We start from the raw sequence: 23,141 nt of genomic DNA on the forward strand, positions 1-23,141 counted from the left end.
CTAGCCCAACCGCCGTTCCAACGGGCACAAAGCGAAGGCCCCGGGCTGCCCTCGCAAGCGCCTGATTCCGTTCTCGTCTCTCACGCAGCGCTGGTGGCGACCATTCTGGGTACCCTCATGGACTTGAAAGGGAAGATGGCGACAGGCACTGCCTGAACACCTGTACGGTCAGCGGCAGGGAAAGGACCCCCGGTGTGTGGATGAGGAAGCCCCGCCCCCTCCTGTCCCACGTGACGCGCTCCTGTCAGCCCATCTCTGAAGCGGCGGTAGGATGTTCGTCCCCTGCGAGGGCTCCGCGTGCCCGGCCTTCGAGGGTTCCACGCTCCTGATGGTACGTTCCGTTCCTCACGTGCACGCGCAGGATTCCAGCCGCCGTTGCCCGGGCAACCAGCGGGCGGCTCAGAGCGCGCGGCCTTTCTCAGCGCTTCCCCGCCTTGCGCGTGACTTTGGGAGGGAGCCTCACTCACGCGCGGGCTGGCAGGCAGAGGGGCTCCAGCCTGAGAGCGGGACCCTGACTAGCCCTGGCGCTCCTTGCCACAAAGCTAGGAACCTCTCCTTGGAAAAGAGCCCCCCACTCGTCTCAGTGGGACTCATTCCCATGTAAGAGCCCAATCCTAGGCAGGTCTACTCAGAAGTAAGTCCCATTACAATCAATGGGGCTTACTCCCAGGAAAGGATTGGGCTGTAAGTGTGCTGAGAATAAGCCCAGGATACGGAAGCAGAGGCGTAACTAGAAGCCCGGCGCCTGCGGGCAGTGACGTCATTATGTCACATGACATTCATGTTGTGATGTCATATGACATTGTGATGTCACTTCCGGGTTCTTCCAGGAGAGGAGGTGCTGGCAGCTTCATGCCCCCCTTCATTCTTCAGTGGAGCTTCCACAGGAGAAGGAAGGGAGCATGAAGCTGCTAGCACCTCCTCCCCAGCAAGAGCCCGGAAGTGACATCACAATGTAATGTGACATGACAGTGTTGCGTCATGAATGTCATGTGACATCATGACATCACCCACACCCCCTTCCTTCTCCTGTAAAGGCTCCTCTGGGGAGCCTCCACAGGAGAAGGAAGTGGGGATGTGAAGCTGCCAGCACCTTCTCCAGGGAGAATCCAGAAGTGACTGCCTTACGTGTGCCCCTGCAGCATAGTGCCTGGGACAGAAGCTCCACATTCAGGGCATATCAGTTGTTATTGCTGTGTATCTGTACTGTGTACCTGCTGTCAGTTGCAGTGAGGGGAGGCAGCAGGCTGTTGCTTTCGTTCTCCATTTGCAGTCTTCCCTGAAGGCCTGGCCATTGTGGGACATAAGATGCTGGACTAGATAAACCTTTGACTTGATCCAGTGGGCTTCTTCTTATGTTAAGAGTTGCATCACTGAGTAAGAAGGCAAGTCGTACAGGAGCTCTAATCAGCCTGAAAGTTTTATTCCCCCAGTTGGGGATGTGAGAGATTAGGTACTTTGTAGATACTCTGTTGCCCCCGGAAAGTTCTGTTATAATTTATCAGCCCTCAGAGCAAACTCTCTTATCTGGAAAATGTGACTGAAGACTGGGAACTCTTCAAAATTATTAATTATATTAAGAAAAATGTCACATATTTTTGTGGATGTGGTGAGAAAGACAAACCCTAAGTTGTACTCCATCTGCTGGAGAGATACAGTAACTTCTCAGCAGACAGTGAAACCACTAAAATTTTTAAAATGTAGTATACAGTAACTTGTTGATTTTATTGATTTTCAAATTGTGACGGTTATAAACTCTTATAAGCAGTTATAAGGCATTAGTTATAATACAGTTATAAGCCATTAGTTGTTAGATTGTAAACCGCTTTGTGAACTTTCTGTTGAAGAGCAATATATAAATACTGTTAATAAATAATAATAATAATAATAATAATAATAATAATAATAATAATAAACTCTAAAATAAACCAAAGTAACCTCCCCTGTCTCCCCCCATAGATAATTCAAAATCAATCTTATTTCCCCTTTCCTCCCATAACTGGATGCCAAGGCAACTCACAACAAATACATTGAAACACAATTAGAATGCTAAAAGTACAAATAAAATAAAAATAGGAAACAAGCAACTAGTCAAAAACATTGGCAGCAATATAAATAATGGAAAACCATTAGTTGCCCTACCTGACCCAAACTCATACTGTGCCCCAACAGTTTTAAAAGTTGGGGAGACAGCAAGTGAGGGAATATGTGGCTAAACAAGGATCATAGTCGCTTCTGCTGTGATCTCTTATTCAGACATTTGTAAAAATGAATTTCAGATCTGATTTATGTTTATCCAAGGTTCTCCATATATTGTGTGCATTTTTTTCTTTTATCTTTAAGTCATGGAAATGCATTCTATCTAATACTATATTTTATTATTATAATTTTAGACTTCCAGTAATACAAAGCTTCACAGTACATTAAGGCTAAATTTATATTTCACCTTCAATTTGTTAAACCTGAGCAAAGTGTTTCTGTTAGCAACCTGGTCTTTCACATTTTTAAAATAAAAATATTTTGAAACTCTTGTTCATTCAGTAATGATTTTGTCACTTTCTCACAAACTTATGTTGCCCTTCTAGTAGTAACATAATCTAATTTTGTAGTAATACTAATAGCTCAAACCTTCGCCCCTAAAAGGGGAACAGTAGAACTATAGCCCCGTGAAGTTGCCATATAATGTGTCATCTGTTTCACTTGGACCTGTTTTTCTGTTGGACCCAACAGAAGACTTTTGACTTCTGTGGTGGACCAAAAGCTCTCAAACTGTAAACCAGCTTGGTCAACTTTGACTTTGTTTACTGCAGAGCCAGGACTCCTTTATTCTGTATAAAGAAAACGTGTATGCTGTTCATCTAAATCTAAACAATGATCTAAAAACATTGGTGTAAGTGACAATGTATGTCATTGCTTTTTTTAATCTTTATTATCTGATATTGAACTAAGTACTGTAGTTACAAACAATATTTATATGTAGTTAATTCATCACCTGTCCCAGACTTCTACCACATGTGTAACATGAAATACACCATGTCTTCAAAAAAATGTACACATATTTTAATGAGCTCTAGTTCATGCACACTTCATTCTAGAAAACCTGCAACACTTGAACATTTAAGGGAATCAGTTGAAGTGTGTGTTATCATTCCAGCACACATGTTGGTGGATATCTGCTGATCCGTTAGACCAGTTGTTCTCACACATTTAGCACCAGGACCCATTTTTTATAATGAGAATCTGTCAGGACCCACTGGAAGTGATATCATGACCAGAAGTGACATCATCAAGCAGGAAATTTTTTTACAATCCTAGGCTGCAATCCTACTCACACTTACCCTAGAGTAAGTCCCATTTGATACAGGGTCATGAAAGCCATTATGCTATGCAATCAAAACAAATTAGCTTAAAGCAATTAGAACAAATCAAATGTTTACAAGCTTAATGGGAAAATGTATGCTTAGAACTTAAAATCCACACTGTCTCTGTCTGAAGAAGAAGTTTGAAAACTGCAAGCTGGCAGAATTGGCAGAGTGCCAGAAGCTCTTGGCAGCGAAACAAGAGATAGCGGACAAGGCACACATTGTATTTAGGGGGGAAATTCCATCTTGAGCAGACAGGACAGATGAAAACCCATGGCAAAAAAAAAGTATTTTGCAGTTTAAACATAATTGAATGAATGAATGAATAAACCTTTATTAGGCATAGATAGAGAAATCATAAAAGCAAACATAATTAGTCCTAATCCCGTTTATCAAAAACGGAGTTAAGATACTAAATTACTAATAAAACATTTACAGTTCAACATAAAATATCAACATTTTTGACAAATTACATTAAGAAGGCTTGGAAATCACCAAAAGTAAAAATTTAGAAATTCCCTCTAGCACATCTGGTGAGCAGTCATTTAGGAGACACTTCGGTTTTGCCTCATCCGAAGCCCATTCATTTTGCCGAGAAGTGGAGTCATGTAAGTGTGGCGGGATCTAGTTTGCCGAGGACAATAAAAAAGAATGTGTATGATTGATTCAACATTTCCCAAATTACAAGGGCAGAGGCGTTCTTTATATGGTATTTGCCTATATCTGCCTTCTGTGACCTTGGATGGAAACACATTGAATCTTGCCAAAGAGATTGCACGACGTTCAGAGGGGTTGATCAGAATACTCAGATAAGGAGCCATTTGCCCATACTTTAGCGGGATAGAGAAATTAAGAGGGGAGCAAATTCTAGAAGCAAGTTCAAAGAGGTTTTGTGCCTCAATGTCTAGCATTCTTTGCTTTGCCCTTTGATAAACTCCAGGGAATGGATAGAAACTTAAAAAATCCAGTGAAAAACCAATTGATTTGATTTTTGATTTAATTTGGCTATACCATTTAGAAGAACCAGACTCAGATAGCATTCTGGATAGGAGACTGCCTGGTTTCACGTTATAATGTAATTGGAGCCAATAGCGTATGGTTAAAAGCCATGCTCTTGATACTAAGAGCGATTGTCCGGTCTCCAGACATAATGCAGAGTATGGTACAGATTTAGGTAAACCCAGGATAGCCCGCAAAAATTTAGCTTGGATACTCTCAAGGGTGTGATTTATAGAACTAATCCAGATAGGGCACCCGTACAGGAGCTGTGCCATTACCTTGGCATTAAATACCTTGAGAGCAGCTGGTATATAATGATTGCCCTGACTAAAAAAGAATCGATTGGTGCTCTGCAAAGTGACACGGGCCAAGTTGGTAACCAATTTTTGATGAGTACCCCAGCAAAGATTGTAGTGGAAGTGAATTCCAAGGTATTTAAAGCTTTTGACCTGTTCCAGTTTCTCCCCTCTAATAGACCAAGTACCTGGGCTCCATGATTTTGAAAAGACCATAACTTTGGTTTTTTGAGAGTTCCATTCAAGTTTGTTACATTTCAGATAGTCAGAAGTTCTATTTAAAAGTCGCTCAAGTCCAATAGGTGTACAGGATACTAGCACTGCATCATCTGCATAAAGCAATGCTGGACTATGCATTGAACCTAGTTTGGAAAAATGTCCATCTATCTGAAGCAAAAAGGGGGTAAAATCGTGTAGAAAAAGATTAAAAAGAGTGGGTGCTAAAATGCACCCCTGTTTCACTCCCCTTTCGACCTGAATTTTGGGGGTCAATTTCCCCAAAGATGTAAATTTAATTTGGCAGGTGGTGCCTGTATAAAGTTTCTGAATAAGAGTTAGAAGTCTAGGGTCTATATTGAGTTTAACTAGTTTGTCCCATAGCAGCGATCTATTAATAGAGTCAAATGCTCCTTTAAGATCCAGAAAGGCAACATATAATTTTTGATTTTTTAGCCTTGTGTACTTGTCAATCAGATGAGCTAAAACAGCACAGTGATCAGTTGGTGAAGATCCTTTTCGAAATCCTATCTGATCCCACCCTGGAAGGCCCAGATCTTCCATCCAGGATAGCAGCTTGTTTAAAAGATGTTTTACATAAAGTTTTCCCCCCACTGATAAAAGGCTTATAGGTCTGAAATTGGAGGGATCACGATGGTCGCCTTTTTTGTAAATAGGCACTATAGTAGCATTTGTCCATTCAGCTGGTATTATACCTGTTTGGTCCACTACTGTGAATAATGAGGATAGAATAGGGGCTCACCATTCGGGGTCCACTTTCAGGATCTCTGACAATACCAAATCTGGCCCAGGAGCTTTCCCTTGTTTACTTTGAGAAACTAGCTCTATAATTTCTTCAGTGGATACAGGAGGCCATGGGGTGGTTGCTGAAGGATTTAAAGTAAAAGATGCTAAGCCACTTTCACCCTCTTGGCGATATAAGGTGGAGAAAAAGCGGCACCACTCGTGTGGGGAGATGACCATCTGAGAGCGAGGTGCAGTTTTCTGAGCAGAATTGGTGATTATACCCCAAAATTGCTTAGAATTTTTATGTTCTATGGCGGCTAGTAGCTTATACCACAAGCGGGAAGCATAATTATGTCGCTTTTCTTGGATCAGTTGTTTCAGCTGCTTCTTTAGAATAAATATGTATCGGGAATTTGAATAGCCCCTGAATAGCGGTATTGCTGGTAAACGGATCTAATCTGATTTTTGAGATCCATACAATCCCTATCAAACCAAGGGGATATTGTTTGGGATCCCTCCCCTGTACCACCTTTAGCAGAGGGTATACTAGTGTAGGAGACTAAAGTGGATGAAACCCTAGAGATTAATAACTCACATATCTTAATTAGTTCTATTGGATCTGACTCATTTAAAAGTTGGGTTCTATAGCTCTTGTACGGCTCCGTGTAGAGCAGTTCGCTCATTTTCTGATTAATTGTAGTATTCCACATGATTTTAGGCCTAATTTCATATTCATTTTCAAGCTCTACATCAGGGGTGGAGTACTGGAAAGAACCTAAATCTAGCTTGAGTATTAAAGGAAAATGGTCACTCATTCCTAGATCATCAACCAAAAAATCAATAACATTGACCTTGAGGTGAAGTGGAACCAAGAAATAATCTATAACACTGGAACCAATGGCTGAAGCGTATGTGAATTCACCTGAATTGGGGAAATCTACAAGGCCATTTAACCATATTGTATTAAAATTAACACAAAATCTGGCCAAATAGAGGCCAGCTGCATTCGTTTTATTATCTTTGGAAAATCTTTCTAAAGAAAATAAATCAAGGAGAGATGAATCAGGATCTAAGTTTGCGGCAGTACTGAGCAATGGCTCTGAATTTCCAACCCTGGCGTTGAAATCCCCACCGATAAGACAATGGCATGAAGGAAATTCCATGTCTAACTCCGTGACAATTTTAGAGAAGGTGCTCCAATTCTGGGATAATAATTGGTTGTTCAAGCCAGGAGGAAGATAAACATTTACAATTATTAACTGGAGATTGTTAAGAATAAGCTTGACTGCATGACATAATTTGCTAGTTGTCTTGGTGACCACCAGTTCTGAATTTAGCTGGGAAGAGACAAAAATTGTCATCCCTGCTTGCAAACGCCCCTTGGAGCTTATTCTATAAGCTGGAATGTTGTAGGAATTAAAACCTTGAAGGTGTAAAGGAATTTGAGACCAGGTTTCCTGCAAAAGGATTAAATGAAAATCACATAAATATCTCTGGAAAGTCTCATCGTTAATCTTGCTACGCCATCCTGCAATATTCCAAGAAAGAAGTTTTAAATACGTCCTTGATGTGAGATCAGGTGTTGCAGATGTAAGTCAATCTGGTGGGAGAGCTTGAATGTCTTCCTCACCACGTCCCAAAGAAATAAGCTTCTGTGTTTTAGAGGTTTAACAGCAGATGGTCGGTGGGGAACGTTAGAGTTCGACTGAGCAGTCCTTGTTCCAATAGCAGTTGAGGTCATGGTCATCTGTCCAGCCATAGAGTCTTTAAGTTGGACTCTAATCTTATCCAAATTATCAATAACTTTGGCTTGCTCTCCAGCAGACAAATTTTTAAAGGCCTCCAAAACCTCTGAGGAAAGAGATCCCTCCTCAGCCTCCAGTTGGAACAGAAGTTCTCTAAAATCTAGGTCTTCTTCCCCAGTATTGTCTTGGGTGCGTAGTTTCCAGTCTCATATTACTTCCATTGGCCATGCTGGATTTCTGGAGAGCAGAGCTAATGCCAGATGATTGTAAATAAGCTGTTGGTTGTTCTATGTTGGGTGCCTTACCAGCAGTATTTATTGGCTCCCCAAAGAGTTCAGCAGGAGGGGATGTTTGTTCAGCTGTTTCTCCTCCACCTTCTTGTGTAGAGGCCAGTAGAAGTACCAAGTCCTGAGAGTCATCCAGCTCTGCCAATTCTCTCTCAGAAGGGGGAGCTGTATCCATGTCCTCCACATGGCAAACCTGACTTGAATGGACCATAGCCTCTACTGCCACTGTGGGAAGCACCCTAGGCGTTCTGGGCATTAGCCTTGCCAAGGATTCCTCGAGGGAGGCTGTCATCTCTTCCAATTCATTTATGGCTGTATTCAGAGGGTTTTCCAAAATATCTTGTGGATTTTTAACACTGCTCCTCTGAATCATTAGCAGCACAAGTCCAGGGCAGATTTTTCAAAGTATTTTGAGAGTTAACTACATAGCTCTCCAACGGGTCATTAGCAGCAGCAGTCGTAGGCTCCATGCCAAGCCTCTCAAACCTTGACCTTGGAATGATAACAGCTGGAGGAGCTGCAGATAAGCGTTTAGAAGGCAGCATTGGTGGCCGGCTTATATCTGTAAAAACTCTCATTGCTCTTATTTCATAAGAGTTCAGAAAACCCCGCATTCTGAAAAGCATCAGGGGGATGGTCGGGCTTGCAAATTCCAGCCTCAATTTTGTTCTATCTGGAGGGGCAGCCAATCTCTGGTAATACTTTAAATCAATACATCTGGGTTCCGATCTAAGTAATCTAGCCAGCGAATCCACAATTTTAAATTTATTTAGCCATTTACCAACATTATACACATTCTTTTTGAGTTCAAGGGTCACCTGTTTCACTAGAAGATGCCGAGATACAGTTGGATTCTCTGTCTTCTCCATGTTCTCCCTTTCTCTTCCCCCACTCTTAGGCTTGGGAGTTAAGCTTTTTTGCCTTTTATGCCTCTCAGGTTTAGGAGTGAAGCTTTTATGCCTCCCATGTGTCTGCTGTTGCGGTAGCTGGGGGTCAACGAAATGTTTACAAAACAATTCTCGGAGGGAGAACTGACTCCTGGAGGGTGCTAACCCGGGAGGCTATACATTTTATTTCTTGAAAGAAAATCAAGGCGGTCCTCCCTGATATCACACACTGCTCCGCCATAAGAGGCAACAAGGGACTGTTAGGTGGAAACATACCCTCCTTACCCTCCTTTGAGTTCTGAAGTTTGTCCGCGTCATTGTTATCTTCCAGGAGGCAGTCGGTAAGAATAATATTTTCCTTTGTTGGAGAGGAGGGTGTAGAAGCTGTGTTGTGTCTCCCAGCTTGCAGAGATCTTTCATAAACAGGTTCAGAGGCATTCTCACAGCACTCCCCATTTTCCTTTCCAACAGCAGAAGGTGATGATTCCAATACAGATTCCAATACAGAGAATTTGTTTGTAGAAGCAGGGATGCAAGTCTCAATTGCTGTCTCAGTCCAGCCTGATAAATCCTCTAAGCAGAAGCATGAAATCCCTAAGCATGAAATGGGATGTGCATGTGGGATTCAAGATGGCTTCTGGCTAACAGCTCTTTTGTTGGAGTGCTCCTAAAACAACATCTGTGTGCCAGTTTTTGGTCCACTTTCTCAGCATACCTAATTTTCTTTTATTGACAAGGATCCCTCTTGTGGCTCTGCTATTTTTTACTTTAATTGACAAGCTGTGGATTGCTTTGGATTGGATTCTGACTGCTGGGGAATTCAACAGATAAAGAATCATGGGGAGGAAAAAGAAACGCCAAAGAGTTTCCCTGGGTCGGGGCTCTCCAACGAAAGCTGCCAAGCAACTCTGCTTAGAGGATTTATCAGGCTAAACATAATTCTTTAGGCTTCTTTTTTAAACCAAAAGAACAGTGTTGTGTGCACATATTAAACACTGGGAGAGGTATTATACCAGAGTTTCATAGAAATGCCAAGGGATTACAATGTTTGCTTGCTTGCCAAATAATTCTTCAATGCCTTAATAGTTATAAAGCGTAATTAACATATATATAAGAATGTAGTGGCTTTAACGTGAGTTTTAACTGTTTGAAAGTTGAATAATAGCATAAAATACATAAAAAGGTGGAAAAAGCTATTAGATTTTACTATTAAAGATGCTTAAGCCTCAAGTCTCAAATGTAACTCAGATGCAACCCTGGCAAAAGCTATTTCCAGCTAAATCAAAGATCTGTCTCAGCCTGTATCTCTGTAAGACCTTGAGGATTCAAGGTCCTGCTTGATACTTTCGGAAACCTGCATCTCAGACTTTTGGCAACAGCAAACGAGAAAGCAAGTGGGAAAAGTTGCTTTTCAAAGATAAAACTTTTGTCTTGGCACCAGAATGTGGGGAAATTGGAATATTATGAGGGAAAGTACACGCACTTGCAACATTTTGGTGAGGGACTTGCAACATTATGGTGGAGAAGCAATGCAAGGGACAGCTTATCTGTTGGCAGATGGAAATAGCATTTTCTACAAAGATGCAAACACAGCTAGACAAGAACAGATAACAAAACATCTATGGGAAAACTCCCTGATTAAGCTAAAACATTCATGAGAGCCTCTGTCTGGGCTACAACAGACAGAGGGAGATTTAATTTGGTAAAAGTAAATGAGAAAAGATTTCTTAAAATCCTTATTTTCAATAAGAGGTTGGTTTGTCTTATATTAAATATATGTTTACACCACTATACATCAAAGGTAACAGGTCACATATGGGATCACAACATGAAATAGAGGCAAGTCAGAGGGCTCAGCTTAAACAAAGGTTGGCAAAAAGCCCACCGTGTCTGATGGGAGCAGACAGAAAAGAATGTTAGAGATAAACAGGTGGCTCTTGCCAAGGCCAAGCAAGTTGAGGATGCCAAAAGATAAGTACAAAGGACATGCCAAGAAGCCAGTTCTGAATAAAAATGAGGTTACAGTGCTCTCCACTGGTACTTGAAAACAAAGTTTTCTATATGTTTAAATGTATGGTATTGCCTTATTTGAAACCTGTAACTTGAAGCTCACCAATCAAATGTTTGTAAAGCTATCTCTAGCCAACCCAGAGCAAGCCCCATCTATGATGTCAAACTCCAGCCAATGAAAAGTGCAAAACTCCTCAAACAAAGGAGCCAAAATGAAATATAAGGGAGAGGTTCAGACTGGAAAAATTGCTCTCTTCGCTTTGGACTGGAGTCCCTGAGAAGCCCGTTGCTGGCAACGAAATAAAGCTTGCAGATGATCACCACTCTTGCCTACTGAGTTTGCTTTTGAACCTTGCAACACCTTGCAACACATTGACTATCATTGTTAAAAGAATAGACATAGAAGCTTGTTAAAAGTACAGGTCTGTAACATTTCCCCAGATGCAGTCACATAACATGGTAACATCAAGTCAAACATAGTAAAAATAAAATATTGAAATGAATGGGGACCCACCTGAAATTGGCTCACGACCCATCTAGTGGGTCCCAACCCACAGTTGGAGAAACACTTCCTTAGATGAAAATGTTAGGGTTGTGTAGATGCCAATGAGGAACATTTCGAGCATGGTCTAATTAATTAACTGAGTCAAGCAACTGCTTCTGTGTACACCATATGCAGTATATGTGCAAATTCTAGCATAATAAATTTGACACTATAAAGTTTGTGTACATTTTCTTGAGATGCCCTGTAGATACATGTGCAATATTGCATACATGTGGTTTTTTTCTATTTGTAAGTTCTATCCAGTAGAACACAATTTTGTGTAGACCAGTTTCTTGAGGTTGAACTGCTGCCATTATTATTAATTATTAACAGTATTTATATACCGCTTTTCAACTAAAAGTTCACAAAGCAGTTTACAGAGAAAAATCAACTAACTAAATGGCTCCCTGTCCCAAAAGGGCTCACAATCTAAAAAGATGCAAAAGAATACCAGCAGACAGCCACTAGAACAGACACTGCTGGGGTGAGGTGGGCCAGTTACTCTCCCCCTGCTAAGAAAAGAGGAGCACCCACTTGAAAAAGTGCCTCTTACCCAATTAGCAGGGGACATAACATCATGAAGTGCTGAAAAATGCGATGCATCTATGCTAAAAAGGGTGTTGAAGCTTCTCATTCTATTTCAATTAAGGAATATTACAGATTATGTTTTTTTATTTTAGTGTAATGATTTTACACAAAGCAAAACCAGGATGAATAAGGGCCTAATGCTATCCAATTTTCCAGTGCTGGTGCAATTGTGCCAGTGGGTTATGGACTGCATCCTGTGGTGGAGGAGCAGTCACTGGAGCCTTTTAAAGGTATGGGAACATGTGTTCCCTTACCATGGGGCTGCATTGTGGCTACACCAGAGCTGGAAAGTTAGATAGGATTGGAACCTAAGGCAGTTGAGATTATGAAATTCCAATATGTCTGTTATGTCATTTCAGCCAGCTGTGTCAGTGGGAAATGTTGGCCAGCTATCTGTAGATTTAGTCATTTTCACACTTGGCATGTCCAGAATTGGTTACTTTTATACTGACTGCCTTGTGCCAATGATTGGAAACAATCCATATGCAACGACAGAAGAGAATGCGACAGAGCTTTGTATAAATGCTGAAGGTAAGTGTTATAAAAATAATCTTGCCAAGACATTTTTGGGTATTGATTTGACCTCCATTTGACCACTCCACAATGTGTTTTATATAATTCCTAGTTCCTGCATTTGAAAATTTTTCCCACGTAGAGTAATAGTGGAATAGTGGCATCTGCTCTGGTGCTTCCCTGGCTATAGCTGTTACTTTCTAGAAGCAGATCACATGATTACAGTGGTATGCTGTTTCACTGGCAATACCAGAAAGCAGCGTCTATAACTGAGGATGCATTGGATCTTGTATGTCTCCTTCAATCAGTTGCATCTTGTAGGTGCTCACTGTATTCCATGTGAAGATATTTTCAGATATCTGTGTCTTTGTGTGAGCATTGTGTGAGCTCCCATGTGGAGCCCCATGTCATCTTCATATCAAACTCTTTCCAACTGCAATTCAAAGCATTGGTGCTTACCTTTTAATGCTCTACATGAGACTTTGGTATCTGAAGGTATCGATTAACAGCGATGGGGGAGCATCACAACTCAAGATAGATACAGAGATGGTAAGGAAACACCTAATTTTTTTAAAAATAAATGTAAGTCTCTAGGACCAGATTAACTCCTGAGTGCTAAAGGAGCTTGCAGAGGTGGGCTCAGAGCCACTTTCTGTAATCATTTAGGACTCCTGGAGAACAGATGAGGTGCTGAAGGACTGGAGATGAGTAAATGCTGTCTCTATCTTTAACAAGTCTGTGAGCACTTACTGTAGAAAGTAATGGGGTGATTTATATAAGCCAGCTTGAGTCTGCTCGAAAAAAGTTGTGGGAATGCCATGGACATAAGGTACCTAGTCGCCAGTGATAATCTCCCATGATTCCTGTGATAAGCTCTTGATAAACTATAAAATATGGGCTAGATGGCACTAAAATTAGGTGAGTTCAAAGTTGGTCCAGCAACTATTCCCAGCAAGTATAAACTAAAGTTTCATGTCACTCTAGAGAGAAGTATCATGTGGAGTGCCACAGTGTTACCAAAAAGGCTGTTTTGTTTAGGGGAATTATTTATATTAGCCTTCTGGAAACTTTTGGGACCATAGGCTGGATACAAGACAGCGTAGAGCAAAGAAATCTCTTGTTTAGCTTAATGAGACTGGGAGAAAGGTAACTTTCAATCAAAGGATTATATTTTTATTGCAAAAATACACAAAGGTAAAACATAATACACATAGAGAATCGATAAGTATAGATTTCTAGTACTGGTCTGGTGTACCTAACTAGTGGTGGATGCGTGTGCTATGTATTTTGGGGTGCATCCGAAAAAGAATCAGAAATGGACAGAAAGTAGGGAGGTATTATAGGGGTTCCTTAATCTGCTAAACCCAGTTGCTGACTAAAGATGGGGGAGCAGGGAGGAATAGGTAGGGAAGAAGGGGGGGGGAATTTAGACGCAACAATATATTTACCTGTCCGGGGGGGGGGGAGTTGGAGGAAGAGTCTGGCCACTCCGGCCAGTGGGCAGTCAGAGAGAGAGCATGTGCTCTGAGTTCTCTCTTAAGAGTTGTCTTTGACCTGGAAGTCAATTCAAACTGACCGGAAGTATCCCAGAGCTGTGGGCATGCTCAGTAACACTTGAAGTATGTAAAGAAAAGGTGGAAGGGTCCAGAACTCTGTTATCAGCAAAGCTTGGCTCTGGGGGAGGGAGGCAATTTGCATAAGGTGCTTAAGAGTGTTAAAGCTACAACAAAAGAACAATAGACTTCCTCCTCCATAGGTGCATGCTTGTTTTGCATAATCAGGAGACACAGTGATTAGGTTCTGCAAGGAAGTGGGAGTTTGTGTAATTCATGTGTTTGTAGCTTGGCCATGGCCCTTAGAAACATGTGCTGGGGGAGGAGTGGCCTGCTTGCTTGGTCTGTATAGTCCAAAATACATAACTAGATATAAAAACACAACTTGGAAGGGAAAAAGGGGATTTTCACGTAACAACAGGGCTCTCTCTTGGCCCCATGGTATCCAACAGATAAATGGCTAGCCTTTTGTATTTCTGTTCACTGTGTTGTCCAAATGTAGTGAAGATGTAACTGCAAAACACTCACTGATCCATTTTGTCAGCAATTTGCTTAAACATCCTGGCATTCTATGTAGAATTAGAAATGAGATGTAATTGATTTTCTGTCTTGATATATTTTTTGTTTACACGATTTCTTCCTGTAGTATATGCAGTGCCTTCTAAAGAGCTGGTGGTCTTGCAGATCAGATCACCATTCATAAAGGTATGTATCTCTACTGGAGGTTTAAAATTACTATACCGCAAAGTGATATGAAAAAATCTCTGCTTCCTAAGACTGGATGATCATGACTATTGTATGAACTATAAAATTATATGAACTTAGAAAAGTGGCAAATGTATTTAAATATCTGACAATAAACAATTTTTTTAGTAAGGATCTGGAAGAAAAGGTGTTAACAAATGACAGTGATTTGCAATTAGTTCTATTTTAGAATGGTCCTTTGGAGTAATATCTAGTGTGTCCAAATGATATGGACTTCACAGGCCAAATTATAATAAAATCTCAAACTGAAAGCCTTCAGTTTGGAAACATATTTCAAGTCACTACATAAGTGAAACTTTGAACTTCACTCCTTCAGTTGCTTTAGATTTCTGGATTGTTGAATGTACACAGTGGGAAGAGGAAGAAACATGAAGCCTGTAAATCAAGGGTCCCATTATGTGGGATCTTCCAGTGTAATGCCCTTATTATTATTCTTGAATACATCTTTTCAGCAAACAAGATCACAAAGTGGTTTACAGGGGAAAAAATTAATGGCCACCTGACTTTAAGAGACTCACAATCTTTCTGCACAAGGATGCAGAAGAAGCAGCAGCAAACTGTCACTAGAAAAGATACTGCACTGAAGATGCACAGTTACTCTCCCCTGCTAAGATGAACAACCCTTGAAAAAGTGTCTCTCTGCCTGGTTAGCAGGTGTACTCATTTAAAATGTCCCAATTTATAATAGGGAAAATGTAATAGTACACTATCCATGTTGATGGGTTAGGACATTATGTTGTTAGAATACCATCTAGAACACGAAGATATTCTTATTAGTAGAGATTTTGAAAATGGTGTTATTTACTCAGAAGTAAGACTATTGTGTTCAGTAGGCTGTAATCCTATCTAATTTGCCAGAAACATACACCTTTACTTATTAGGAGCATATACAAACTTCACCTGTTGCATTGCCATGAAAATGGAAGAGACTAATTAATTAAATTACTGGCTTGCCCAAAGTTCTTTTTAACAGTTGGTTTTCATAAGGTTTTCAAAACTGACCACCTCCATCAAGAGTCTCTTTTTTTTTTGAAAAGGACACAAGCCACAGATGTCGCATCTTTTTAGATTGTGTATAATTCTAAGAATTCCATAGTTTTAAAGTAGTGGAGAATGTTTTAACCTGTTCCTAAACTGATCTTTTACTTTTTCCTCTTTCTGCAAGAATAAATATAGCGCTTTCTGTCAAATGCTTCTGTCCTGGGTGAAAAGCTGTGGATTTGCCAAGGTTGCTGTTTTATCCAGCAGTCATGCTTACCAACGTAATGATCAACAGCTTCTTGGGTACGTCCATTTCTAATGATGTAATGAATATGTGTGCTGTGTGTCCTTTTTCAAAATTTCTCAGCCATTGTTCCTAACAGATGTTGTCCAAAGTGCCATACAGCTAAGATAATACTATAAGCACCAAAATAACACCCAGCCCCCTGAAAAAGATTTTAGAATTTGTTCCATGCAAATGGCGAGTGATGTCCACTTATACTCTAGGTTTTAAACTAGACTGGGCATGTATCTTTTGTCATGTAATGTTTTCAGTCTCTTAATCATCAGAAGACTGTTATGCACAGTGTCACGCTTATAACTGTAGTGTAGCGTCTTTCTGGCAGCAGTGGTGTGGTTTTGTCAAACAATTAACTGCTTGAGTTAGGCCAGTCACAAGACTGAGCCTTTCCAAGAGCAACGTGATAAATTATCTGGTTTAACATTTAGTTGTGGCTGATTATCAAAAGATTTTTTAGTGTTTTAAGTAGCGTGTATTTTTCTTTCATAAAGTGATAACCTGTGCTCTTCCATTTGTAGAAGTTGTTTATGCAAGGGGGAGTGTAATTTTTGCCAACCTCTCCTTCTCTCTGTAGTCCCCTGCACCCTACATACTTTTGAGGAGCCCCCCAACCCCCAGTTTACCATAACTTGTTACTTTGACTAGAATTTCCCTCATGTACACAATACTAGTTACTTAATTTTTTTGGCCACATAAGAAGACATTGGAGGTTTATGTTAATGACCATCTTTGTTTTTGTCTGCTGGCTGCTTGCCTTATTAATTAACATGCTTAAAAGAAACATCTCAGTTATTATCTCTTTGGCAACTTATGCATATATCTTATTGACAGTACCTCCCTTCGATACTTGCTTTCACCTGCTGTTCAGAAAACAGATAGTGATCAAATGCAGAGACTGAACTGGAAACAACTGGAGAAAATAGCAGCTTTCCCTGAAGTAAATGATGATGCAAAAGTGCTCCATATTCCGGGAGGTGGTATCACAAAACTGTTATTCACTGAGAGGTTAGTGAGGCAGTCATGGAGTAATATGGAACATGACTATACATTTAATAACTATTCTGTGTTTAATGGTGATGGGCAGTTCTTCACCAAATTACTTCCAGGATCCAAAGACCTGCAGAACTAATTCTGCATGCGCAGGGGACAGCAACCTGGTGTTTCTTCAGCGTTAGCTCCCCATTTTGGATGGCAAACCTCTTTGAAGAAGAGGAGAGTTTCAAAAGTGCTTTGAGGAAATCACATGGGGGATGGCATCTGTTGCTCATAGCAAGAGGAAAAAGTCATGTCATGCCCCTAGCAATTTAGTGATTTTGATCCCAGCCTTGGTTTCTGAAAGGAATGTATTTGCTATGTTTCTATATAATGAACACTGGTCTTACTGAATAGCATGCAAGAAATCATGTTACTTTCAGAAGTTATTTCCAAGAAGTCCATATCATCTGGACAGAGAACTGAACCTGGCCTTTAGTTCAGATTCTACTTCTGCTATAAATGTATCAACTTCTATCCAAAGAAGTATGTATACAACTACATCTTCCCTATCTCATCCTTGCCATACAGCATCCTGCATGTCCCTGACAAACTTTTTCTGAGGCTTGGATGACCCTGGGAAGAGGGCAGGAGACTGGAGTACCAGAAAATGGGGCAGATAGCACTTCTGTAAGCAGAAGTTTATACAATTATATACCCTTCATCTTTAAACAATTATAGTTCAAACTATCAGAATTTTTTTAAATGTTTTCTGATTGGTAGAACATGGATGTATATAAAAACTGCCCGAACGGCCCCTCCTAACCGAGGCGTTAAGTCAGATAGAGGTTAAAAGAGAAGATGTTTCAGACCTCATTGATAAATTAAAGATCAATAAGTCACCGGGCCCTGATGGCATACACCCAAGGGTTATTAAGGAATTGAAGAATGAAGTTGCAGATCTCTTGACTAAGGTATGCAACTTGTCCCTCAAAACGGCCACGGTACCAGAAGATTGGAGGATAGCAAATGTCACGCCTATTTTTAAAAAGGGAAAGAGGGGGGACCCGGGAAACTATAGGCCAGTCAGCCTAACATCCATACCGGGTAAGATGGTGGAATGCCTCATCAAAGATAGGATCTCAAAACACATAGACGAACAGGCCTTGCTGAGGGAGAGTCAGCATGGCTTCTGTAAGGGTAAGTCTTGCCTCACAAACCTTATAGAATTCTTTGAAAAGGTCAACAGGCATGTGGATGCGGGAGAACCCGTGGACATTATATATCTGGACTTTCAGAAGGCGTTTGACACGGTCCCTCACCAAAGGCTACTGAAAAAACTCCACAGTCAGGGAATTAGAGGACAGGTCCTCTCGTGGATTGAGAACTGGCTGGAGGCCAGGAAGCAGAGAGTGGGTGTCAATGGGCAATTTTCACAATGGAGAGAGGTGAAAAGCGGTGTGCCCCAAGGATCTGTCCTGGGACCGGTGCTTTTCAACCTCTTCATAAATGACCTGGAGACAGGGTTGAGCAGTGAAGTGGCTAAGTTTGCAGATGACACCAAACTTTTCCGAGTGGTAAAGACCAGAAGTGATTGTGAGGAGCTCCAGAAGGATCTCTCCAGACTGGCAGAATGGGCAGCAAAATGGCAGATGCGCTTCAATGTCGGTAAGTGTAAAGTCATGCACATTGGGGCAAAAAATCAAAACTTTAGATATAGGCTGATGGGTTCTGAGCTGTCTGTGACAGATCAGGAGAGAGATCTTGGGGTGGTGGTGGACAGGTCGATGAAAGTGTCGACCCAATGTGCGGCGGCAGTGAAGAAGGCCAATTCTATGCTTGGGATCATTAGGAAGGGTATTGAGAACAAAACGGTTAGTATTATAATGCCGTTGTACAAATCTATGGTAAGGCCACACCTGGAGTATTGTGTCCAGTTCTGGTCGCCGCATCTCAAAAAAGACATAGTGGAAATGGAAAAGGTGCAAAAGAGAGCAACTAAGATGATTACGGGGCTGGGGCACCTTCCTTATGAGGAAAGGCTACGGCGTTTGGGCCTCTTCAGCCTAGAAAAGAGACGCTTGAGGGGGGACATGATTGAGACATACAAAATTATGCAGGGGATGGACAGAGTGGATAGGGAGATGCTCTTTACACTCTCACATAATACCAGAACCAGGGGACATCCACTCAAATTGAGTGTTGGGCGGGTTAGGACAGACAAAAGAAAATATTTCTTTACTCAGCGCGTGGTCGGTCTGTGGAACTCCTTGCCACAGGATGTGGTGCTGGCGTCTAGCCTAGACGCCTTTAAAAGGGGATTGGACGAGTTTCTGGAGGAAAAATCCATTATGGGGTACAAGCCATGATGTGTATGCGCAACCTCCTGATTTTAGGAATGGGTTAAGTCAGAATGCCAGATGTAGGGGAGAGCACCAGGATGAGGTCTCTTGTTATCTGGTGTGCTCCCTGGGGCATTTGGTGGGCCGCTGTGAGATACAGGAAGCTGGACTAGATGGGCCTATGGCCTGATCCAGTGGGGCTGTTCTTATGTTCTTATGTTCTTATGTAAAAAGCATTTATAACATTCAACAACACTAGTTGAAGAATGTATAATTTACACTGAAGTGCAAATAAGCAATGCAAATTTATTTAACATATTGTGAGGTGCATACCTCATAAAGGAAAAATTGATAAACTATAACTGAACTTTTGAAACGGTCTCTGACTCAAATTGGAGAGTATAAAAGAATTATCTGTTTAGTTAATGCATTGGGTCTATTTCTCTTCCAGCTGTACAAGAGGAATTCAAATGGTTGTTTTGCTGAAGTTTTGCTCAGAGGGAGACAATATCCCTGATGCACTTGCTCTTGCTGACTATCTTAATGAATGGTTACACTTAACAGCAAACCAAGTAAGTGTGTGCTTGTCCGCAGTAATACAGTATCTTTAGCTTTGGAAGTTGAATAACGAATTGCTCTGGCAAAAATTATTCCCTTTATGAATGTTGATTTACAGTACTCCTTGCACTTTGGTTTCCAAAGGCCATGTATGGGATTATATGGTTACTCATAAGAATGTTATCCAATTGTGTGTAGGCTGGGACAGAGGGGAATTGGAGGAGCTACGTAGACCAATAGCTTTCAAACTCCTGCTCTTCAGGTCACACTTTCCACATCTGCCTCTTTGCTAAAGCAGCCTTGCACACTTGCTACAGAATATCTGTGCACTGAAAATGTTTGAGGATCCATGTTTAGTTCACATGGCACTTGCCAGAGCTGTAACTGAGCACATTGTTTCTTGCAGAGAAAAATCTGTAGTATGTTTTATGTAGTATGTAAAAAATTATGTTTACGAGAAGTTGTATGATGTTGCTGATGTTTTCATTTTTAAAGAAATTGCAAGGACCCTTGGAATAGGGTGCAAAGCATTGGCATAGATCTCCAGGGAAGTGCATTAGAACATGGTTTGCTTATTAACCAAGTGATACCAAGGAGTAAGTGCAGGCATTTTCGGTTAACACTTGGGTCTAACACTTATGGTTTTTATTTACTTGAAGCAACAGCCTGGCAGTCCTGCATCTACATCTTCCAGATGGAAAATACCAAGTTCGTGGAAACTACTCTTTGGCAGTGGACTTCCACCCGCATTGTTTTAAACCTGTTACTTTATTTGTAGCCTACTTGTAGAAACTCAGATTTTATACTTTGGATTTAGATACAAGCAGCAACAGCTATGGATAATCTTGTACAAAACTGAATGACTTCAGCTGATTGCCAGAAATGGGAATATATTGTGATAATCTAAAGAACACTGTACCAGAGTACCAACTTTAAAATGTAAATAAAATTTACTTCTGGATTACTGAAATATTTTAAATTTTAATTCTTCTGGCTTAGTCAGTACTATTAAGGAAAAGGCCTGATTCTCTTTCTAGAGGCCAGGTTCCAACAGCATACCACTTACTAAAAGTAGTCTTGTACAGTTAGTACATGATGGGAAACAATTCATTCTTTGCTGCAAGCAATCCACATTTAAAGGTGGCAGAAATGCAGCAATTTATTGGAACAGTTTGTACTGTTATCTTCTAAGTGTTTTCACTGTGTCGTAATCAGCAGAAACAAGCAAACTGAAGTGGGCTTTCCCCCAGAGGATGGAACAGTTTCCTTTCAGTTCTTTCATACCTACAAACTCTTCTAGCACAAAGTTCTGCTCTGTACTTAAGAGATCAGGTTGCTTTTTGTTTCTGGGATATCTTGGAGATATTCTGAAATATCTCCAAAGGAGTATTTCAATTGCTTCGTCATAGTATACAGTGGCAGTGGCCATTTTCCCCATTGCTGGATTGCAAGCCCTAGCAACAAGCAGATTCAACCACCACTCCACAAAGCAAACAACAAACCTTAAAAAACAGGCAGAATGATGTGCTGCTGAAAGCTGCATTAATTACCAACTTGATATGTATATAGGTTTCATTTTTTACTTTTAATTTCTAGAATTTAAAGTTGAAAAGGTAAACTTACTTTTATACTAAACTAAGATCCTGTGTTTATCATACTTGCTATAATTTAGAAGTCTTGAATCACTCTGGTCTCATGTTCAAACAGCAATACTTGGTATGCACATACAGGAATATCCAAGTATACAGCGCATATCTGCCTATTACCAATCCCCACCTTAATACTTTATAGAAAATTTACCTATGCTATGTAGCTAAAACCATACACAATGTCTCTAGGGGTTGTAACAACATCATGTAAGTTTATACAATAGTACCTAGACAGAAAAGCAAAAAAAAAACAAAACACTTGTCAGCAGTGATGAGGTTTCATTTTATCTTTCTGATGTCTAATCCATGCAAATGTACAGTCAAAACAGGAGCCTGTTCATTAATCCAATTATTAGTCTGAGGATCTCTGTACTTCAGTGGTTCTCATATTTAGCACCAAGTCCCACTTTTTAGAATGAGAATCTGTCAGGACCCACTGGAAGTGATATCATGACTGGAAGTGACATCAAACAGGAAAAGTTTTTACAATCCTAGGCTGCCTACCCACACTTACCCAGGAGTAAATTCCATTTACTGTTTTTTACTTTTCACATTTTTATACCGCCCTTCCAATGATTTACTGTCATTGTTAGAATAGACATAGAAGCTTGTTAAAAGTACAGGTCTGTAACGTTTTCCCAAATGCAGTCACATACAGTGGTAGCATCAAGTCTAATATATTAATAAAATATTGAAGTGAATGGGGACCCACATAAATTTGGCTCGCAACCCACCTAGTGGGTCCTGACCCACAGTTTGAGAAACACTGCTCTAAGGAAAGACATCTGGAAATGAGTTTTGAGTTTTTTTGAACATTAACCATAAACCATAAAAACTCCATTTGTAAAGAAGTTTGGCAATACCCTGTTTATGTGAACCACCTTGTGTCTGTAAGACACACTCATTCTGAGTTAACACGAAAGGTGGTGCTCAGCAGAGGCTGTGTGCATCCTTCCACACAGCCTCTGTGCAGCTCAGAATGTCTGTTGGAAGCAAAAAAATGCAACTTTTTTTTGACAGAACTGTGGCTTCCATGGCCCTCATGCCTTTTAAAGGCATAAAAATGGGATTTGACAAAAACCTGAAAGTTACTTTCTTTGCTTCTAAGAGTCATTCTGAGCCCCAGAGACCACCAGTGGACACGCACAGCCTCTGCAAGGCTCCAAAGAGCCTCCAGAGCCAGGAGGTGGGGTGGGGGTTGGGTCCCCCATCCATGGATAAGTGAAACTGCAGCTACGGGGCTCCCCTGCATACAAATATGGTACTGTATACAGGTCCAGCCTTGTTATACACTGATTTTTTATACATGGATTTGACTCAACACAAATGGCCACTGCAAATGAAAAGGAATGTGCTGATCCCTGGAGAAGGGGAAAAATGTACCCCTTTAAAATCAGTTTAAAAAACTGAACAGTCCTTTAACAATAGCCTCCTTAATGAGAGAGAGAGGGGGCAGCTGGCTGACAATCCATCAATCCTCTCTGTAGGCAACCCTTCCCTGCCCCCTGGGCAGGTGAAAGAAGGAGGGACTGAGTGAAGGGGATGGACTGATTGATGGATTGTCTTCTTAATGACTTATCTTACATCACAAAGTCTGTAAGGCTGTTTTTAAATCACAGGAGCAAAGAAACTGTTTTTTAAATTGATTTGCTATAGTGCTTGGAACGGAACCCACTCAAATAATGAGGCTCAACCTGTAATAATAATAATAATGGTAAAAGGATGCTGTTTATGTCTGATACTTTCACAGAAAGTGTGAAAGTGACAAATGTGATATTCATCACAAACAATGATTCAAGAAAAAGTACTAGTTCTGAAATTTTAGC

The 23,141-nt window shown here is 40.8% G+C and overlaps 1 protein-coding gene across 1 annotated transcript; it reads left to right on the forward strand.

Moving 5' to 3' along the window:
* Positions 1-4: 4 nt before the first annotated feature.
* PSMG2 (proteasome assembly chaperone 2) lies at positions 5-20,636 on the forward strand. The gene is made up of 7 exons (XM_066625477.1): positions 5-331; positions 12,041-12,212; positions 14,394-14,452; positions 15,678-15,796; positions 16,626-16,799; positions 19,560-19,680; positions 20,326-20,636. Exons 1-7 carry the CDS (start codon positions 272-274, stop codon positions 20,422-20,424), a joined length of 804 nt encoding a protein of 267 aa, XP_066481574.1. The 5' UTR covers positions 5-271; the 3' UTR covers positions 20,425-20,636.
* The last annotated feature ends 2,505 nt before the right edge of the window (positions 20,637-23,141 follow it).

Source organism: Tiliqua scincoides, chromosome 4, assembly GCF_035046505.1.
Source record: "Tiliqua scincoides isolate rTilSci1 chromosome 4, rTilSci1.hap2, whole genome shotgun sequence".
Taxonomy (NCBI): Eukaryota; Metazoa; Chordata; class Lepidosauria; order Squamata; family Scincidae; genus Tiliqua; species Tiliqua scincoides.

Coding starts and splice junctions, on each gene's coding strand:
- PSMG2 (XM_066625477.1), top strand. CDS start 272: ATGTTCGTCCCCTGCGAGGGCTCCGCGTGCCCGGCCTTCGAGGGTTCC. Junction 14,453..15,677: donor TCAGATCACCATTCATAAAG/GTATGTATCTCT, acceptor TCTTTCTGCAAG/AATAAATATAGCGCTTTCTG. Junction 15,797..16,625: donor AATGATCAACAGCTTCTTGG/GTACGTCCATTT, acceptor TCTTATTGACAG/TACCTCCCTTCGATACTTGC.